Source organism: Mastomys coucha, unplaced genomic scaffold (genome assembly GCF_008632895.1).
Source record: "Mastomys coucha isolate ucsf_1 unplaced genomic scaffold, UCSF_Mcou_1 pScaffold14, whole genome shotgun sequence".
NCBI classification, from domain to species: domain Eukaryota; kingdom Metazoa; phylum Chordata; class Mammalia; order Rodentia; family Muridae; genus Mastomys; species Mastomys coucha.
In genome coordinates this window covers 61833179-61855833 of record NW_022196896.1, presented here as the reverse complement: position 1 = coordinate 61855833, position 22655 = coordinate 61833179, and the positions used below count along the sequence as shown (strand labels likewise).

Here is a 22655-nt window from a genome sequence, read left to right as displayed (position 1 = left end):
CGTAAGGGGATCTGAATGCTTCCTACAAGTTGGAAAAGTTGCTGCATATTTGAATTGGCAGCCTTGCAGCTGACAGTCTCGTTACTGTGCTTAAAAAGCAGCTATTAGAGCTAAACTGATTTAAAAAGCCCTCATTAGAAGAAATTCACTCATTTGGTTTTTAAGTATACATACTGAACATTTATAATATGCCAAGGATTAGCATAGTAGCGGACATAGTTAGGTGGGTGATCTGCTTATTTTCTGTAGCTTCTCAAACTTGGAAAGTATTCCATCTTCTGTTTTATAATACAACTCTTAAATGTAGAATGATCTTTTCTCTTTGTTTTGAATTTCTTTTTTGTTTGTTTGTTTTTTGTTTTTTTGTTTTTTCGAGACAGGGTTTCTCTGTGTGGCCTTGGCTGTCCTGGAACTCATTCTGTAGATCAGGCTGGCCTCGAACTCAGAAATCTGCCTGCCTATGCCTCCCAAGTGCTGGGATTAAAGGCGTGCGCCACCACCGCCCTGCAAATTTTTTTTTTAAACTTTATTTATTTATTATATGTAAATACACTGTAGCTGTCTTCAGACACCCTATAAGAGGGCATCAGATCTCATTATGGATGCTTGTGAGCCATCGCGTGCTTGCTGGGATTTGAACTCAGGACCTTCGGAAAAGCAGTCAGTGCTTCTAACCACTGAGCCATCTCTCCAGCCCCCGATTTGAATTTCTATATCATCTCTTAAATCAGGTACCTTTTATAATTCTGGGGATCGCTTTTATTCCAAAGAAACACGGGTTTTCTAAAATTCTTTCATTCCTGTTTGTGAGGGAACAAAGCTTTATGAAGCTAAGTATGGGCGCAGACCCGCTGGCTAGGCCAAGGGTCACAGAAAGTTACTCTTAGAGGTTTATCTTGTGTGGTTTCTTCCACCCTCCATGTTCAAGCCCACCACTGTCGCACAGTTAACCTTACAGGCTTCCTCAACAAGTCTCCTGAGATCTCTTAAAAGAAAACAGCATCAGCTCTGTCTGTCTCTGTGGATATATCATGATGCTCCAAAAACGTCTTACGTGATTTTTAAATACATAAATGAAAAAATTAAAATTAAATGAGCAAAACAACCAAGCCCCGTAAGGATGGAATATCTTTGAAATCAATGTGGAGTTTGTCTATCTCATTCATTCACATCAGCATCTTTTCTGCATACTGGACCACCTCAAAAAGCCAGGGAACCTTTCAACAAATCAGTCCCTGATAGTAACAGTCAAGGCCACTGACAACCAACTGCACAAGCCATAGGACAAATCCAAACACAGCCACACATATGTACATAATAAAAATAAAATGCAGGGGCTGGAGAGATGATGGCTCAAAAGGTCCTGAATTCAATTCCCAACAGCCACATGGTGGCTCAAAACTATCTGTAATGGGATCTGATGGTGTGTCTGAAGACAGTGGCAGTGTAGTACACTCATATATATGAAATATCTTTTTAATATTAAAAAAAACCACTGAGTGCTGGTAGAGTACACCTTAATCCCAGCACTCAGGAGATAGAGGCAGGTAGATCTCCATGAGTTCAAGGTCAGCCTGATCTACAGAGCAAGTTCCAGGACAGCCAAGGTTACACAGAAAAACTGTCTTGAAAAAAACAAAAGAAAGAGAAAAAGGAAGGAAAGAAGAGGGGAGGAAGGAAGGTGGGATGGAGGGGAGGATGGAAAAAGGAAGGAAGAAAGGAAGGAAGAAAGGAAGGAAAAAGGAGGAAAGGGAGAAAGAGCATGAGGCCATAAGGAAACCTACTAGTTTATGCATTTCATATATATGTATTTTTTTCATATTAAAAACATTTCATTGGAGTTTCCCTACACAGCCCTCCACAAAGCGATCGGTTGACAAATAAAAAGGCAGTGCTGGGCATGGTTCCTCCTCTTGAGTTGTTGCTCAGAGGAGACCCAAAGACTGCCCCACACACCAACACCTCAAAACAATACAAGCTATTGTCCTGCCCTTGGTTGTCCACTAGGACTCGAGACATAAGATCTTACTGTTAAACTCACCCCATTCTTTGATCGTAGAACATGGGGAAGTCAAGTTGGTATTGTACTGGAAGCTTCCACCCTACTAGGTGGCTTTCCTAGTACCTAAGGTGCTAAACCAATCATCCTTATTCTTACGCAGCAGGAAACCCCCGCTGGCTAGGATGACTGGGCATGGCTCTGAATGCCCATGGGTGCAATCGTGGAAAAATATTATTGGGATAACTAACAGCTTTCCGACTAGATTTAAGGCCCACTCTACAAAAGGAACCACAAGTCTAGCACTGTAAAAATGACAGTGACCAAGAGCTGGGGAGCTCACAGGTCCCAGGTGTGAACTAACTACTCCTATTTGCTAAATGGACACAGTATCAAATTGCCCTTTTAATTTGTATCTCTGCATTCACAGAGAGCTAATCTGTGGAGGGCCTCATCAAGAAGGTTCTTTGTATGGTGGAAGAGTTAACAGAGAACCTCAAAAAACGGTTCCAAGTGGAAAGAACAAGCACTTTCGGAGCTGTCAGCCATAAACTGGTCACCTGTACCACAGTCTCCTCCACCGAGATTCAACAACATCCTGCAGGCGTGGGCGGAAAGACTCCAAGCCAGACACCCAAGAGAACCAGAGAGAAAAACCGTCTTCTGGATAGGACAGGGAGACTGCACTCATGAATTCACGACAGCTGTGGCTGGCCACACAAGGCCTACAGAAGATGGAGCCAGCCAACCTTCCAGCATGGAGTGGGCAGTTTCCTGAGCTCCCACCCCAAGCGGAGGAGCAGCAGCAGACAGCTGTTGGCTGATGGGGGAGGGAGTCGTTTTCCTTAAAGGTACAACGGCTGGCAGGTTGACCAGGCTCCTGTGGATGGCCCCACACCAAACACACAGGTGAAAAACTGTACACATCACAGACTGGACTCAGTGAATTATTTTATGTTTAAAAAAAAAGGAGCATGAAGTTAGGGAGAGCATTGGGAGATGGGAAAGAATCCAAAATACACTGTGCACGAGTGTAAAATAACAAAAACATTACATTAAAAAGCATGAAGATGGTATACGTTTCCAAATGGAAAATGAGGTGCATACCATAAATAATGAGTCTAAAAAAATTCTGTCTAAAATGGATAGCAAAGGTAACCAAACAGGTCATATTGAAAGACCCAAGAAATGAGTAAATTCTAAAATAATTAAGTCATGTATTACACATTAAGAACTTCAGCAACCTTTCATTTGACTTGTAAGCCATCTAAGCATAGTTTGTATATAAGGTCCAGAAATTAAAACAGAATCTTTTTATTTATTTATTATTCATTCATTCGTTTGTTTGTTTATTGATTTTTTGAGACAGATTTTCTCTGTGTAACAGAGCCCTGGCTGTCCTGGACTTGCTTTGTAGACCAGGCTGTCCTCAAACTCACAGATATTCACCTACCCCTGCTTCCCAAGTGCAGGGGTTAAAGGCGAGTGCATCACCATGGGCTGGCTCGGATCTCCTTTTTATTATCCATTTTCCTAGAATTCAGAATTGTCAGAATTTTTAAACTGAATATATAACTCAAGACTCAAGGTCTTGAAAGGTGGCTCAGAGGTTGAGAGATCCCAAGTTAAGCACTCGACACCCACACTGGACAGCTTACAACTAACCGCCTGTAACTTCAGTTCCTAGGGATCTGAAGCCCTCTTTGGGCCTCCTCAGGTACCAGGTATATAAATGGTGCACAGTCCTATGTGTACGTACACACACATACATAAAATAATCTACTTTGAAAAGAGTCAACCATGGAGGCTGGAAAGATGGCTCAGTGGTTAAGAGCACTGACTGCTTTTCCAGAGGACCTGGGTTCAATTCCCAGCATCCACACAGTGTTCAAAACTGCTTATAACTTCAGTTCCAGAGGACCTGGCATCTGTTTTTAAGGCCTCTTAGAAGCAGGCATACACATGATGCACAGACATACATGCAGATAAAATGCCCATATACATTAAATAAATATTTGTTAATTAATCACTCCTGAACTAGGTAGTATTTTCTAAAATCAATAGTTAAGTGACTTATATATATTCCATATGACTACTTTCTGTCTTGAAAAGGTTTTGTTTCTAAAGCACACAATTAGCTGCAAAGATGGCAGACAGTATCATATAATATTAATCAATCAGAATAGGAATCTACCAGAATAGGAAATCATTGCTTACACAAACTTTTTATCACCACCTAATGAAATGCATGTACCATTATTAAAATATTTTGAATTAATATTTTATAGCAATACATGAAGCATCATAGAGCACACTCAGGAGACAAACAGGACATAGAACCTTAGCTACAACACCTCAAGTTGTTAGATGTTACCTATAAAAGAGGACGGTGTATAGGAAAATATGAAGGTTAATTTGCATATTCAGATAACAGATTAGTCCTGCGCTGTATGCTCCCTTGTTTTCTAAAATGTTATAAGTTTGAGTTACAGGTTTTCTTTCTTCCCACATTCCTCAATGTCCTCAGATTGTTCCTCTTTTCGCATCCAGGACTACAGAAATTACACCTTTAATCAATGAGATCAGTTTCGACCACAAGGTGAAACTCTACACTTTGAAGAGCTACCTCAGTTAACAATGGAAATAAAACATATTTACATTTTCCCTTGTTACAGCCAGTTAAAATTTTCACTTAAGTATAGAGACTTTGGGAGCAAAAATCACATTAAACAAAAAGTAAGCTGTGTTTCTCTAACAACTCTGGAACATACGTGAAAAATGCCATTTGTTGAAACTGAGGCTAGTCACCCTACACATTATTTACAATCTATATTAGTAACAGAAGAACAGCTCTGAAGGGATTAGGATAGGCCATGATTACTTACGGGAGGAAAAGGGCCATCCATCCAGAATCCTAGGGCCCAGCTAGCCACTCCATCAATGGCTATGCAACGTGGGCACCTGCACCAAGGGGCTCTGCCAGGTCTAGGATGCACCACAGAGAAGGGCAGAGTCTCTGGTTACTATGAGTAGCACTACTTCAGACTAACAGAACCTTGTTAAAAACGCCTCGCAATCTTTACCTGTCTGCTGTGCCACAACAAAAAGCTGTTTCTGATTGCCAAACCCTCAGATATGCTCGCACGACATAACAGCATTCCTTAAAACGGAACATACAAAGCAAACATTGTACCCACAAATAATAGTGGGAGACTTCAACACCCCACTCTCAGCAATGGACAGATCATGGAAACAGAAACTAAACACAGACACAGTGAAACTATCAGAAGTTATGAACCAAATGGATCTAACAGATATTTATAAAGCATTTCATCCTAAAGCAAAAGAACATACCTTCTTCGCAGCACCTCATGGTACCTTCTCCAAAAATGGACCGTATAAGTGGTCACAAAATAGGCCTCAATAGATACAAGACTGAAATGATTCCTTGCATCCTATCAGATCACCATGGACTAAGGCTGGTCTTAAATACCAACATAAACAATGGAAAGCTCACATACGCAGGGAAAACGAACAACTCAATGATAACTTGGTCAAGGAAGAAATAAAGAAAAAAATTGAAGGCTTTTTAGAATTTAATGAAAATGAAGATACATCATACCCATACCCAATCAAAGCAGTTCTAAGAGGAAAACTCATAGCTCTAAGTGCCTCCAAAAAGAAACTGAAGAGAGCTTACACTAGCAGCTTGACAGCATACCTGAAAGCTCTAGAACAAAAAGAAGCAAATATACCCAAGAGGAGTAGATGGCAGGAAATAATCAAACTCAGGACTGAAGTCAACCAAACAGAAACAAAAAGAACTATACAAAGAATCAACCAAACCAGGAGCTGGTTCTTTGAGAAAATCAACAAGATAGATAAACCCTTAGCCAGACTAACTAGAGGGCACAGAAACAGTATCCAAATTAATAAAATCAGAAATGAAAAGGGAGACATAACAATGAAATATATCTTAAAATCGTTATTCTGTTTGTTGAATATTAACAGTTGAAAATATTAAAATCATGTTCTACAAAAAAAAAAGTAAACAGAGCATAATATGTTCAATACTGACGGACAAGCAAAATCTTCCCCCTTCTATGAAAATATTGATGAAAACACAAGTGCATTGTTTTTCTACAGTGGAGGAGGGAAGTGCGGCATCATTCTGTCCAAATTACGTGAGGGAAAACTGTGTACAGCGGTCCCTACCCCAGGCAGCACAAGTGCTCCTGCCCACTGAAATGCTGCTTTCCTTTGAAGGTCAGCCAACTGTGGAACCCCAGGATTCTCAGATCCCTTCCCGTGTGGAACAGGTCCCTGTCTCACCTAATTCAGCTCTGCTAAGAGGCCCCTAACTTGTGGCCCCCTCTACAGGCTCTGCTTCCTTGGCACAGTTTCAAAGTTTAGGAACAGAAGTATCTAGAATTCTCTGCAGGCTCTGACTTGGTGAGCGGGTCACATGCCTGCTCCAAATGCTTCCTATCTCCCCCTCTCCCTGGGTTTTCTTTGGAAATATCAAATATAAAACAAAAGGCAGTAGAGAGGGGGGGGTCTATTATATGCTAATTTGTTCACTTGAAGTATATAATCAATTAACTCCTGACTAGAATTAGGGGAAAGGCTGGAAGCAATGTTCACTGAATGTTTTCAGAGGGAGGCTAATTATAAAAGTCACTACATTTAGCACATCATGTTAATTCTGCTAGAGCACAAATTTAAATTCCTATGCAGTTTTCCACGTTGAAAAAGATTGGTATTTCAGTATACACCTATTTTCCTATGAAAAGTTATATTATCCTTGTAACTAATTTTGTTCTTCTTGCCGGGGGAGTTGAGCATGGTGACACAGTCTTACTACCATATAGCCCTGGCTAGACTCAAATTTAGGATCCTCCTGCCTCAGCCTCTAGAGTACTGGGATTATATAGGCATGGGGACCATGTCCCTGACGACTCCTCCAATCGTGCTGTCCACCCACCAGAAACATTCAAAAGAAAAGAATACAAGTCGCAAATTACCTGAGGGGCATACAGATAACATTGTGAAATGTCTCGATAAACATAAGTCTTGGCTTAAAGATCATACTACACAGGAAATCAAGTCCTAGGGCCAGCAAGATGCCTCAGTGGGTAAGGAAATCTATTGCCCAGCCTGAGAATCGGAGTTCAGCCCCAAACCCACGTGGTAGAAGGAGAGAAGCAACTCCCATGAGCTGTCTCCTTTGGCCTTCAGAGTACTCATGTATTGACAAGCATGCACACACAAAATAATATAAATAGGTAAAACTGTATAGATAATTGAAATTAAATCCTAACCTCCACTCAAGCTTTTTTTTGTGTGTATTACTTTCAACATCCTCATTGGTCAGATGTTACTACAGAGATCACAAAACGAACAACCAAATACTGCTTTAAGTGTTCTTTTTTCTAGCAATCCCAACACTGATAAATAACCTGAGGGCCGAGGTTCGACTCAAATACGGTCGGCTATGGAGCGCCTGCTATGCAAATACAGTACAGGAAAACTAGCCTAGTTTTTCTCGAAGATCTCAACTCAGATCTTAGAAAAAGCAAACGTGAGAGCTGACTGAAAAGCATCATCAACTGATAGGAGCAAGGACCTAAAACTCTCTGGCTGTCCTGGAACTCACTCTGTAGACCAGGCTGTCCTCGAACTCAGAAATCCTCCTGCCGCTACCTCCCCAGTGCTGGGATTAAAAGTGTGCGCCACCACCACCCAGCAAAACTCTGGGTTCTTATGACTGTGTGTATATCTGTGTCAACATACGTACACACAGGTTCTCAGGCTAGAACCTAGTCCCAGTAACAGAAACATTCCAAAAACTTAAAGCAACTGGTTTAACTCTGCTCCTGGTTACATTTTAAAAGCAGTAATTTGGTATCCCGAGAGGTGAGCGTCCACTTTGTTTCAATAGGCACGGACAGCTAATTTCAGTCCACCCTTAAAATAGAACAGTTGGACTAATTTTAGACTCAAGAGTTACACAGCATCATAGCTGCCAACTAACTGGATCTCTGAACCCACTGCCACATATGTAGATGCCAGAGCAAAGTTCAGACTTGCTGAGCTCTGAGCCCACACACACTCTCTGAAGTAGGCACAGTGCATAGTGTCCTCAGCCAAAACAGAACACCCAGTACACAAAACACTGTGACCACACGAGAGAAATAATTGGGCCCTTATTTACCTAAAAGAATACCTATAAAATAGTCATGCAAGCCCATCGAATGGGGGCTGTGGAGTGCCTGCTATGCAAGCATAGGGACCTAAATTCAAATCTGAAGTACCCACATAAAAAGCTGTGTGTGGTTTATAACTCAGTGCTGGGGGTAGCCAAGGCGGGAGGGGCACTGGACGTTACTAACTGCCAGCCTGTTTCCAGGTTCATGAGACCTGTATCTCAAGAGAGGAGAGAATGATACAGCAGGACACCCAATGTTCTCTCTGACCTACACATGAAGGTGTGCCCACATGCCACATGTGCGCACACACATACACACACACACACACACACACACACACACACATGCATATACCACATACATAATCCTCACATACACCCAGAGAGGTGGAGAAGAAACATTTTTAAAAAGGAAGCGGGGGCTGGAGAGATGGATCAGGTGTTAAGAGCACTTGACTGCTCTTTCAGAGGTCCCGAGTTCAATTTCCAGCAACCACATGGTGGCTCATAATGGGATCTGATGCCGTGTTCTGATGTGTCTGAAGGGAGCGACAGTGTACTCAAAATAAATAAATAAATCTTTAAAAAAACAAAAAAAAAGACATCCAAAGGAGGTTGGGATATAAAAGGGCTACTGATCACTTCCAGTACTGCTTTCCAGAACAGGTACGAAGATCTCGTAAAACACAACAATAAGAAAATAAAAAAGCAACCAAATAAAAATGTGAAGTAGTGCAGGCTGGGTGGAGGAGCAATCAGCTGGTAGAGAGTTCGTCTGGCATCGTAAGACCCCAGGTATGCGCTGGTTTCCTGTACCAAAGTCCAACACAAAGAGAAGTGGGGAGAGATCTCAACACACTCATCTAATGGATTGCAGATTAAAAGCAAGAATGAACAGAGCTCAGGTATGAAAGAGCAATGGTAGAGCCAAGGTCTGCATATAATCCTGTTGAGGCTTAGCTCTCCAGTGTACTGGAGTCGCCCTCCCCCACGGAGGTGCAACCCTTGCAGGTGAGCAGGCATACAGCCACTATCCTCATTAGTGGGTTAAGTAAACTGGGCCTCTCCCCTGACCTCTCTTGCACAGGTTTTCCCAGGGACACTTGCTTTAGCATTCTTCCTTCCCATAGCTCTGCTGTGCTCTGAGACAGCCTGGGGCCCTAACTAGAAACAGACCAGATGTGCTGTCTTGGTTAGAACAGGAGCCAAAACAGACTTTCTTTTCTTATAACTTATCTAGCCTTCTGCTATAGCAACACAAAATCAATTAATCAAAACATCATCAAATGCTGACGTGGATGTGGGATGACAGAAGCTCTCATTCACTATTCCCGCAAATAGAAGACGACAGGACCGCTTCAGAGAAAGATTAGCCTGTGTCTTACAAACCTAAACACCTTAAGATCCACCAAGTGCATTCCTCCACCTAAGTTGCTTGAAACTTCAAGTCAGCACTTAAAGCCATGCACCCAAAGTTTATAGAATCCTTTATATATGTTTAAAAAACAAAAACAAAAATGGAAGCAAACAAGATGCCCTTCACTGGATGAACAGATTTAAATGGTGGGGCATTAAACAATGGACAGCTACTCAGCAATAAAAAGAGCTGGCACCCTACACCATGAGAGACATAGTGTTCCAGGCCTGCTAACCCACACCTGTAGTCCCAGAGCTTGAGAGAAGAGCAAGTCTGAGGGCCAACTTGGGTTACATAACAAGTTCCAGGCCAGCCTGGGCTACATGCTGAGATCCTGTCTCCAAAAACCAAACGGAGAAAACAAGTGATACGGGAAATATTACAACGTTAAACGTGCTGGTATGAACAGAATATATTCCACACAGTTTTAATTATATCAAATCCTTAAAAAGAAAAAAAAAAAGGCAAAAAGGGAGAAAGCAAAAACTCAGTGTTATCAGGACCTCGCAAGAGTTTATTTTTAAGTAGTAAGCCTATTCTGCACTGTTCTGTCATGGCAAACACACCACACGCTGGTCGAAGCCCACAGAATGCAGCAGAGCAAGAGCTACCGCAACTGTGGATCATAGATGATAATAAGGTATTGGTATAACTGATCAGTTATAAAGTACATGATCACAGAGGTCAAACAGGGCAAGCTGCAGATGTGTATTTTCCCCTTAATCTCACATCTGGTCTAGTGGTGGGGTTTCATTTCTTGTTTGTTTTTAGGTTTTTTGTTTGTTTGTTTGTTTGTTTAGGTCACTGCCCCAGGGACGACTCAGGAACATGAACTCTGGATACTTCACCCACACTCTGCTGTTGGGATATTTCACTCTTTTATCCTCCCTACTCAAAGTGGGGGAAAAGAAACTACAAAGGACTACTTAGGCCAAAAATGAGGACTACATATAGTCACACTGGCAAAGACAGCAGAGACCAACCACTGCATACATAAGAACATGCTTTCAATTCCCGGACACAACAGTAGCTTTGTACAAGACGTTTAATACTGGAACCCGCTGGGAATATTTTCTCCCACTAGGAAAAAAAAAGAAAGAAAAAAAATCAAGACTTTGTCAACTCTCTTGGAGGATTCTGTCCAGGAAACATTCCAGGCATGTATCAAGGCAGCCACATGTAGTGTTGGCATTTACTAAAACTTAAGACTTTTCAATGTTCATTCAACCTAAACATACTCTAGACACACATTTAAAGCTGGAATTAAATTCTTATCTCATTTTCATTGATACCTAATAACTAGACTCCATAAATCTGCTAAAATAGAGGAGTGCAAACTGTAAAATCTGCCCAGCATGTTACCCTAAGTAACTTCTATATTTTAATCCATTGTTACGCCAGCCATTTAACATACCTCCGAAGCTCTGGATTTAGACAAAATTGACTCTCAGCGAAATATTTCCATGAGAACTGTTTTGTAACATTTACTTGTCAAGGTAAAGACACTCAAAATGCAGTTTATGTCAGATGTACACCTGACACTCCAACACAAATTCGATCACTGATAACTGATGTGTCCCTCCATCAGGGACACTGACTTCATTAATAAGCCTCTGTCTTATGTCCGTGAAATGGCAGTGGCTGTACTGAGCTATGCACATTAGAAATTCAGAAATTCCTAGTGGAGCTCCTAATTTCACAGTGGCTCCTGAGCCTTCCTCCCCTGTCCTTTCAGTCCACAGTGCCATCGCTTACTCGACACCTGTCGCATCTGTTGAGGATCATTCAGGGTTCTTACTCTCTACAAAATTAAAGTAAAAAAATGTGGTCCTTGGCATGACATCCAAGCCTCTTTCAATCTGATTCCACACAAGGCTCTCTCCAACCAGGATTCCCTTCCTAATGAATCTCGGAATCATGTTCCTGGCTACCCTAAGGCTCTCATTAGTACCCCAAGTAATCTCAAGGTAACCCGGCTGGTCACATCTTGTCCAAGAGGCACATCTCAGTTGACCTTGCACACACAGCTTTTCCTGCAGTGCACTCTTAGGGGTTGGGGTGATGGCTCATTGGGATGAAATACGTGCTTTGTATCCTAGTTTGCTTCTCTGTTGCTGGGATACAACACTAACAAAAACCAACATGGGGTAAGGGCTGTCTAGCTTATGGGTTGCAGTAATCCATCACTGGAGGAAACCAGGGCAGGAGCTCAAGGCAGGAACCTGGAGACAGGAACTGAAGCAGAGATGAATGCTGCTTTCTACCTTGCTTATTGGCATATGTTCAGCTACCTTTCTTACAGAACCCAGGCCCACCTTCTCAGGCGTGGCACCTCCCACAGTGGCCTGGGCCCTCCTCCACCAATAAGCATTCAACCAAATACCGCACAAACATGTCCACCAGCCTATATAATGAGGGCTATTCCACAGTTGGGGTTCCCTCTTCTCAGATGTTTCCACTTTGTGTGGAGTTGATGAAAACTAACACAGAACTGAGCAGGAGGACCCAGTGCCACATAAAAAGCCAGGCCCAACACTGTGCCTCTGTAATACCTATGCTGGGGAGGGCAGAACCAGAGCTTACTGACCAGCAAGTAGCCTAGCTGAGCAAATACTCCATACTGAAGTCAAAGACCGAGTCTCCCAAAACAAGGTGGAAAGCACCAGAGGAACACAGAGGTGGACCTCCGCCCCAAGCATGCACAGGAGCACAGGCATACACACCAAATAATGACAACAGCCACCACCAGCAATCAAGAGAATTAGTGGGGGAGGGCTCTTTGTTCAATCACTTGAAGAACTAACACTGGACTTCAACAAATGCCTGGGCTTCATCTTCGGAAGTGGAGAACATAATCACAGGATTACTAACAGCTGAGAAATGGATGCAAAAATCTGTCCTGTTTTGTGTTCCACATCCTTACAGAGAGAAGCATCCACGCACACCTCAGAGGCACCTGGGTCCTTGTTAATTCATAAGAAATCATAAGCGTTCTAAATGGCAAATCACCCTCTCATTTGCACTGTGTTCATAAGGCAGAAACTCAAGGATTGGGCTGTGCATTCTCCATTTTCATCCTCAGCTCCAGAATATGAAACTTGAGCGAGCAGACAGCCTGACATTCCATCTGTGTGCGGCTACCATGACTTCAGATGTTTTCATAATCTCCGATTTCATGATGAGGCCTTGCTCCAAGACTCCAGCTCCTCACACAGCCCAGCTCCTGGGACCCATCAGACCCAAAGGCAGAAACACAAAAGCTTCATTGCTCACTGTCAAACAACAACGAGGCTGTGAGTTGTTCTCATCACTCCTCCTCCTTGTCACTGCCCAAATAAAACTGTTGAGCCAGAAATTAAGCATCGCCAAACTGCCCAAATGTAAACAGAGAACCTAAAAGTTCCTAAAAGCATGAAGCTTTCTGTGTGAAGTACTTGCCTATCTGAGCTGTGATCACGCTTAAGCCAGTACAAAAGAAACCAAAACAGCATCAATGTGATGCTGGAAGCTCAAAGTTAAATTTATTAATAATATCTAATGGGCCTTTACATTCCTGAACTGATATGTGTTTCTTATGTCCTAAGGCAGTAAACAAGTTGTGATCAATTTAAATAGTAGTTACTCAGTGAGAATTACTGCTTTAATCCATGGTATAACATTTTTGTTTCAATTTTAAAATCCTCAGAGAGTCCAATGACACCTTCATATATTCCCACAGACTTTGCTGAAGTCTACCCTACTTTGTTACAGCTGTTAAGATGAAGCCAAACTGCAAGTTTCCAATTTAGCACAGACATTTTATCCTGTGCGCCAGACACTGCTGGTTATAAAAGCCAGTGTGGCCTTTCTTCCCTTTTTCTGTACAACTATAACTTTGACTTTGTCCATGGCACTAGATGGAGAATGCCTTAAACAAACAAACAAACAAACAAACTACTGCATTTCCTTAGTTGCCGATAGAGGTAGCTGACAATGAAACTGAAACCCAGGGCTGGAAGAGGAGCAAGCACATTGTACCTATTAATTGATCACATAACAGCCTCTAAGTGGCCAAGTAGCAATATACAAGCCTGTGCCCCTTCTGGAAAAGGGAGATACATTATAGCCCTGACCTGTCTGTCTGCCTTGAAGTTATTGGTACCTAAAGGAGGGTGAAGGAAAACGGGGAGGAGAAACTCTATTTAGTCTACTCTTTGCTAATCTCAAGAAACATGAAACAAATTAAACTCATTTTTAACAACAAGCACAGGCTAGCCCGACAGTGGTGGCGCACGCCTTTAATCCCAGCACTTGGGAGGCAGAGGCAGGTGAGTTTCTGAGTTTGAGGCCAACCTGGTCTACAGAGTGAGTTCCAGGACAGCCAGGGCTATACAGAGAAACTGTCTTGAAGCACCACCATCACCACCACCCCCCCAAAAAAACCACAGACTAACACTAATTCAATGTTACATTATTGTGGTGTAGCATACAGTTGACTTATTATACAACTATATACCACAAACACAGCATGAACACAAGGAAATCCGAAATCAAGGTTTACAGAATCCTGAAGCCACTTGAAACCTGAGCAAGAACATCACAGAATATGTCGCACATAGCAGAGAACTTCTTCACACATTCACCCAAACATTCACCTTGCTGGAATACCAGAACTTGTCTCCAGCAGAGAGATATTTATCAATCCATCGCATGTCTCCCTAAGATGGCGAGACTACACTGAAAACAAAAAACTACTATCTTCTTGCTTCCTTCTGTTACCATGAGCACAGTAATTATACAAATACGTGGGGAAGACAGAAAAACCCACCTGTGGTTCAAATACTAAAAGATTTTCTTAGCAATGCTGTGGTTAAATAACCAAACTGTCCACCAACCTTCACAGAGAATACTGTTCCCTCTGCAGCTGTGTGGGAACTGATACATTCCAGATATTGGGGGAATCAGCATTGTGTTAGACCAAGAAATGTCAACATTTTCAAATTAGTTCTAAAATATACAGAGCAGGGGCTGGCAAGATGGCTCAGCTGATAACATGTCGCTACACAAGCATGACAACCTGGGTTTGATCCTCAGAACCCACATTAAAAGCCAGATCTGGGGGAAGTCCAGGGATGGGAAAGAGTATAATGTAAATACATTGCATGAAAGTCTCAAGAAACGAAAATATCAATGAATAAAAAGCCAGATGCCATATCACAAATCTGTGATCAGAAACGGGAGAATGCTCAGAGATTCAGTTGGCCAGGTAGCCTGGAGTAGATTGCACAGCACACAGAGAGAGCCTCCTCAAAAGGATGAAGAACTGATCCCTCTCAAAGGTGTTCTGACCCTCACACCTCCACACCTCCACACCTCCACACACACACACACACACACAGAGAGAGAGAGAGAGAGCACTAAATAAAAAGTATTAAGAATTAAATGTAATAATCCGCATTAATTATATTCACATTTAACTTCATATGAAAGTATCTGTCTTGGGAAACCATGGACAACGACAACTCAGACAGCAAGCAGAACTTCACAGATTAATGTGACAGCAAGCTAAGTGTTCATTTATAACAGTATACCAGCTAATTTCACTACACTTGAGATGAGATCACTCTGTATTTTATACTAAGCTGCTAAAAATATTCTGCACCATACAGGGACTATATTGAATAATTTACTATAGATAGAAAGGTACTGACATTGGCAGTCTCTAACATAAACAATATCAAAGAATTGTGCTTTTTTTTAAAAAAAAAATGCTTTTATTCACTCTAATTTCTTACCAATTGAAACAACCCAATTTTTTAACTTCAGGAATATTTTGACAATAAATCTATTTCACAAATAACCGGATGAGAATATGATCCAGAACACTACACCCTTCTTTGCAGCAAATAAATCCTTGTGTTATTCTAGTTCAGTAAACAGTTGCCTATTTTTACTCTGACTTAAAGGACCAAAGCCATCATGAAAATAGAACGCACCATGAAAATCAGAGCTTGCTCACCACTACCCTTTGTCTCTGGGGGGTGCTGGGACAAAGTCCTCCCAAGGCTGCCTGAGGAGATGCCCAACAAAGCTCTCAACTTCCAAGCCTAACTCTCCTAATGTTATAGATTACCCCTGTTCTTTAGGTTGTTGACACTTACACTACCCAACAGCTGGGCACATACTTGGCAACCCAGTCACCCTGCCGATGAGAGCAAACGCACTCTGTAAACCAAGGACCCTGACAGAAATAAAAATCAAAATAACCTCTCTTCAAACTGGAACATAAAAATGTGTTGAACAGTGCCTTATTTCAGAAAAGTGAACTTGGGAAAGTTTTGCAAACTGGCACTCCCTATTCAAAGCAGACAATTCTTTTCTAATTAGATCAGCCCCTATAGTGAGCCATCGGGATAAGTACTGTACTGAAGTCATCCTATTGGTCACTGATGGGAAATCAAAACTGGCTTCCAAATCCACCAGGAAACAATGGGTACGCCAGGTCTCCGGCTTTTCATAGAATACACTAGCCAATAAGCTTCTTTTCCTCTCCAAGGCTAAGTGAAATTCAGAACATCTGTACGGCCGAACACAATTTGATGACCTAAGCGTTTCAAAACCACAAAGAATGGTGGAAATGGCCCCTTGGTTTTCTTCTGTGAAATCTTGGGCAAAATGTCTTCTTGTGAAATGTCTGTCTGAGAGCATCACTAGCAGGAACAGTGTCCCAATCAAGGGGTGAGATGCAGAGCGGCCATGTATATTTAATTCTCTGTTATTTACTAGAACAAATAAGACAAGCTTCTAAGCAAGGCCTGTTGCCTCAAGACAGGCCAAAATCAGCATTCTGGTTATTTCTTTCTTCAGACACCTAAAATTATCCACTTATCACTAATGTTGAACTTGATCTGACCAAAAAGCAAAATTAAAAGCTGTATTTTTGTCCTAAGCATATGGCATATACATTGTAGACCTTCCTGATTTTTTTCCTGAAATCATAGAGCTTAAAGATCTATATTGCAATGTTTCTTATTCTTAGCTTTCTAGAGACAAACATTACTTTAAACGGAAAAACAGAGACAGCCCTCATTACATTACACATACAAGCAAATGCCCAGATATGAGTTAGCTTAAAATATCACTGCACTTGCTCAGGGCTGTATTATCCACAATAGAGCTTTGGCACAAAGGAATTCCAGTTGTGTTTACAAAATGATACACGGCAGCTAAGAATCCAGTTACAGAACTCATTCTAGAAAGGCATAAAACAGGAGTGTAGGAAGAGTTCTAGGGAGCTAGAAAAATCTGTAATTCAGTTTTGGATTCATATTAGTAACAGAAAAAAATATATATGTGTATATTTTTTTTAACTCACAGGATTTGAGTTACTAAACCCAAAGTGAATATTCAGAACTCGGTCCATCATAAAATACCACTATTCACTATTAATATTTTACACACATCTGTGAACCATCCTCACAAATATGTGAATGTGAAGCATCTCTCAAGTTGCAATAATATCGGTCTATGTATACTTAAAAATACATTTCAAGAGACATAAAGACTCAACACGGGAAAGCACAAGTAACCATAATACTTAGGTATACAAGACAATCAAGTTGGCACGAAATTTCCTGGACATAAAAAATAGGCAAAAATGGATCTCAAAATAGACTTCTTTACATTTAAATGTACACCCCACTCTCCGATTAAAGACTTCCTTTAATCATGATTTGAAATAATTGAGGACTGCATCCGAGTTAGAACATAATCACAAGCAAGAAACTTTTCAAATAAGTACGATTTTTCGAGAAAAAATAATGTGGTGCTGTGCTCAAGAATATAAGAACCTTTACAGGTTGGCCAAGCCTACACCAGGCGAGAGCAGCCGGGCTTGGAAATCGCACTGAGAAGTAATGGCATCCAACCCTCCCAGGAAGAATTATGGCTATGCTTGGTGCTTAAGAGCTTCTACAAAGGGAAAGACGAGGCAAAGTGCTTCTTGGAAACAGACCTCCCCCGCCCTCCATTCCAACGCCAACCCTAGGGCGTCTCCGAACCCTCACCCACACGGCCCTGCTCTGGGGTAAAGGATTTCACCCAGGGCACCTGGCGGTCCCCAGGGCTGATTCCGGCTGCTGTTTACTTGTGCCCACGCGGGGGTGACTTTGATTTGGGAAAGGTAACGGTTCCCATGGGCCCTGCCCCGCCGCACAGCCCAGCGCAGAGACCTCGTACCTTTGTACCTCTCCAGGACATCCTCGTAGGCCTGGAGGTACTCCTGCTCCTCCACGTACATATAGGCGGCGGGGGACAGGTACCCCGCCATGCCAGGGTCCGGGGGGCTGGCCGCGCCCGTGGGCCCGCGACCCGGGTGGAGGCGTCCGCAACCCCGGGCTGGAGGATCAGCGCGGCGGCAGGCCCGGGGCAGCGTCCCCAAGGAAGGCTTCGGGGGAGCGGCGGGCGGTGGCTCGGGGCGGCCAGCCTCCAGACCCTGCGCCCCGGGCCACGGCGCTGCGGAGGAGCGCGCTGCCCCGCCGGGATGCGCCGCGCTTCTGCGGCATCTCCCGGCTGCGCCGCAGACGCCCGCCCGGGAGGAGGAGCGGCAGCGCTGGGCTCCGGCACCGCCCTCCGGCCCGCCCACCGCCCGCCGCCGGTCCCAGAGCGGCTTCTATTTGGGACCCACAACAGGTGCCGGGGAAACAAAGCCCCGGGTTCCGTGTCTACTGAGGGGGCTGGAGGCTGGCTCTCCACCCCGGGAAGGGGAGTAGTGGGCCATGCAAATACTTTCCCCAGCCCATCTTAGGGCATCAGAGGACTATCACTGTAAGAGGCCAGGGGAGGGGGACAAACCCAGGTCCAGGAGACGCCCGGACCTGGCGGCCTCTGGAGGTGGCAGGGCGCATCAGGGCCTGACAGCGCCGCCAGGGTCAGGGCAGCTGAGGACCAGGCAACGGCCCCTCCCTTCTGCCCCCCAGAGCCTGCCAGAGCATCTGCCGCTGCTCTGGGAGGGACTGCCCACTCACCATGGCCCAGATTACTGTCACCGCCCTCCTTCCTCTTATTATTCATTGCACATAATACCAGTATCTGCTGAGAGGAATGCACATGGTTCTCTTAAATTTGACGCATCGTATGCTAAAATAAGTAACTTTAAAGGACCCCAAGATGGCCCGGCGGTGGTGGTGCATGCCTTTAATCACAAAACTTGGGAGGCAGAGGCAGGCGGATTTCTGAGTTCCAGGACAGCCAGGGCTACACAGAGAAACTCTGTCTCGAAAAACAAAAACAAAAAACAAAAACAAACAAACAAACAAACAAAAGGCCCCCAGGATGAGCCAGTATGTAAATGTATGCTTTTGAGGACACTGGACATGCATCCAGTGATGAAATCCTGCAACCTCACTGTGGGCCACCAGCAAATAACTGACTCTCTTCGTGGAGAAAGGGAGATGTAACAGAACCTAAACGAAGTCCCAAATGACAATGGTTGTGTGTGTGTGTGTGTGTGTGTGTGTGTGTGTGTTACCCGTGTTACCCACTACTACTTTCATTCTTAGAAGGCCCACTCACTACATACATATCTCATCTTGATATATGACACTTCCCTCTAAATCTTCCTGTTTCCTCCTTTTGTCTATACTGGCCTCTTCCCCTGGACTCTTTCTTTGGTGGTTTTTAATATTGTGGAATTGGAACCATTTTCTATTAATTCTATATGAGAAGAAAATATCCTTGAACAGTGACCTCTGTTCAAGAGCCAGGGCAGGTAACTCTTCTTGGTAACTGACCTGTTTTTATTTCCCCAAATAAAGCAAGGCCTCATCTCCCTCCTCTCTAGCTTGATCACCGGTCCATGATCTGGGTTTGATCACTGCATATAAGTAAAACTCGATGTGCCCTTGCGCATATGTGTATGAAGTAATCTCTTGGGATGAAAAGAGGTTACTTCCCACTCACACTCCGCATTCATACGGACGTACTCTGAATGCTCAGTAAGGTGTCTACAGGGAAAGTCAGAGGCTTCATCAGAAACCGAGTACCACCCAGTCTGACAGATGAGTGCAGTCAGCAGACAGTTTACTGGACTTCAAACTGTCCATTTAAAGAGCAGGTCAAATGAACAAGAGCAGCAGTGTCTGGGGCTCAGCCTTTGCCCCAAGCATTCCTGAAACCACAATGGCGGGTGGATATGCTAGGAATTACTGTATAATCCAACAGAGCTTGCATTGGAATCAAGACCGCCTGAATCCAGATCGTGGCTGATGGTCTGTGGCGCTTCTACTCACTGAGGGAATTTATGAACTGAGGAAAATCGCAGTTCCTCTTATATGGGGTACTCGCAGACCTCGTGAGGATGGCTTGCTAGGCACACAGCTAGCACTTCATTTATAGAGTATTTTCCACGTGGCAGGGAATTTTCAAGATGATTAACATCCGCTATCTCTGTTTTACATATCTCTGCCTCCGTCCTACATTTCACCCCAGTCCAGACCCTTCCATTAAGAAACTGGAACGAAGAAGAGTTCAGTAATTAATGACACAGGTAGAGGTGGGCCTCGGTGGTGCACATCCACAATCCCGGCAGGAGGACCAGGATTCATGGTCAGCCTCAGCACACCGACAGAAAACCTGTACTGCATGAGACCCCATCTCGTCAAGTAGCAACAACAAACTTGACCATAGTGAGAGAGGGTGCACACCCAACCTTGCATGTCCAGAATCCAGTCCTTCAACTGGCCACGTCTAACTTTAACAGTTCCCCTCTTAAAACAACATTATCACTGAAAAAAAAAAAAAAGCATGGTTACAGATAATTTCAAGCTCGAAAACCCAGCTGATAATACCCTACAGCTAAGGGCAGCTCTGTATTATTCGTATGTAAAATGCAAATATTCAGTAAGCGTAACAAAGCCCCTCCCTCAAGTATTACTTGACCTCACGATGACCCTAAGAAAGAAAGTGAATATTCCTGGAACTGCAGTTTTTACTATAATGAAGCTACAGTAAATATTAAAGCACATACCCTCCCCCCTTTTCAGTGATGGGCATCAGGCCTTAGGTAACCAAGGCTAGTGCTCTACCACTGAGCTATCTGGAAATATATAAAGACACCATCATTACCAGAGACTCACTACAACACAGACTTGATTACGTTACTGCACTGCTTTAAAACCTGTTGGAGATGCTCCACTGTGACCAGCAGGAGTAGCCCCAGGGACTCCACACTGCAGGCCAGAACCAGGGCACTCTCTACCCTCCCCTTCCTATGCTTAGCCATACACACTAGCTGCAGTCCACAGTTAGGCAAGTCTCCTATGCTTGTCCATGAAGATGCTTGTCCATGAAGTTCCGCTCCTTTGAAGTGACCTGTCTCTGTCACCCTAATTCTATCAAGCTTTTTTAATCTTGGCTCAAGTGGTACTTCCTCTCAAAAGCCTTTCAGGAGCCTCACACATCTCCCCTTCTCCCCCAGGTTAATTAGATTCCTCTGGGTTCTTTGAATATTAGACGCTACCAGCCAATCTTTCAGAGCACGTTGGAACTGGCCAGAAGTACATTATGTTGCACTAGCTATGACTTTTTAAAGACAGAACTATCTATGTTCTATCTGTATTTTACTGTTAAAAAAAAAAAAAAAAAACTAACTCAATAAGCATGTGTTAACTGCAGATGAATGAAGTTATCCAACAGTCCAAGTGGCTTTTGACTTGGGGCGGGGGAGGATACTTCACAAACAACTCTACTTTAATGGTCTTTAAAATATATATATATTAAGCTCTTTCACTACTGAAAATGAGCACCACAAACTTCTCACATTCCTGAACAGCACCCCATCTTTCGCTAATTTCAAGAAAGAGCAAAGTTTCAAGCAGAGTGTAAAATGTGTTGTAAAATTAAAAGTAGAAGTTTTACTGGCATGTTTTCAAACTACCCTCTTTACCAGGCTCTCCTTGGATAAAAGGCACCCTCATCACACTGGGTAAACAGTGGCCAGTCTCCTATACACTAATCCATGAGGGATTAAAATGACACTTACGGACTGACCTCCCACCCAGTCCTCCATGTAAGTTATCATTTATGAGTTGTATAGCAAATATGAAATATTCTAATATTTTAAAAAGCTGTAATAAGCCTCTACACTTCCACATTGCTGTTCATTTTGTTTTATTCTAGTTTTTGAAGAATTCATGTGGTTTTAAGAGTAGACACTTTGAGGTCTCAGTCACCTACCTCAAACTCGGTGGACACTTCACAATGAATAGCACGTGGCCTCTGTCCTCAGGACTAGTCCCTTCTGTCCCAGCACTGTCCCAGGTCCCCTCAGGCCTTCCTTTCTTACAGTGCCCACTGAGAGGTAACAGCTACTCCTATTGCATATGCCTGGTAGCAGTTCCACAGTTTGTGTGATCACATCATTACTGACAAACACCTACCCTGCTTCTGTCTCATACGCTCAAACAAAATGTCCACACAGTGCCAGGCATGGCAGTGAATGACTTCAATCCTGGCATTTGAGAAGCAAAAGCCCACAAATCTCTATGAGTTTAAGGCCAGCCTGATCTACATAAGGAGCTCCAGGCCAGCCAGAGCTATACAGTGAGCCCCTATCTCAAGAAAAACCAAATCAACAACAAAACTTTACAGAACAGGCAACGGGATGTTTTGAAGCCTGTGCGCCTGACAAGGGGCATACATCTTCCCTCCACCTATGGTCTCCTTGTGCTGTTAGTTCCGGTAAAAGTCTCTCCTCTCCCTTGAGTGTTAGAGCTGCAGGGAGCTTTCAAAAAGATAGGCAGGCCTGAGTGACTAAATGTGCCCTGAGGAAAAGGTACAGGAACCAAGCCCTAAGCCACCTCACCCTCACTTGGCTCCCAGTCTGCATCCTCCCTCCCTCCCTCCTCTTCCCCTTCCTGCTCCACCCCTCCTCCTCAAAGGCTGGGCAAGACCAGCCGGCATCTCACAACAGGGGCCAAAAGAAGCTCAAGCTTGTTGCCCCAGAAACCCTGACTACAGAGTGACCAGCCAGGCTCTGTTTTTTTTTTTTTTTT

The 22655-nt window shown here is 43.4% G+C and overlaps 1 protein-coding gene across 21 annotated transcripts in view; it reads right to left on the bottom strand.

Annotated features, from left to right (window-relative positions):
• Dst (dystonin) overlaps positions 1–22655 on the bottom strand; it is a 415027-nt gene that overhangs the window by 285654 nt on the left and 106718 nt on the right. For 4 of the 21 annotated variants that reach the window (XM_031367119.1, XM_031367118.1, XM_031367106.1 and 1 more), the window contains exon 1: positions 17842–18191. The exons of 15 other annotated variants lie outside the window; for them this stretch is intronic. In XM_031367119.1, coding sequence (XP_031222979.1) covers positions 17842–17932 — 91 coding nt within the window. In that variant the 5' untranslated portion in view covers positions 17933–18191. Of the gene's footprint in view, positions 1–17841; positions 18192–22655 lie in introns of those variants that run through there. 2 more of the 21 variants (XM_031367113.1, XM_031367115.1) reach the window with 1 other exon arrangement.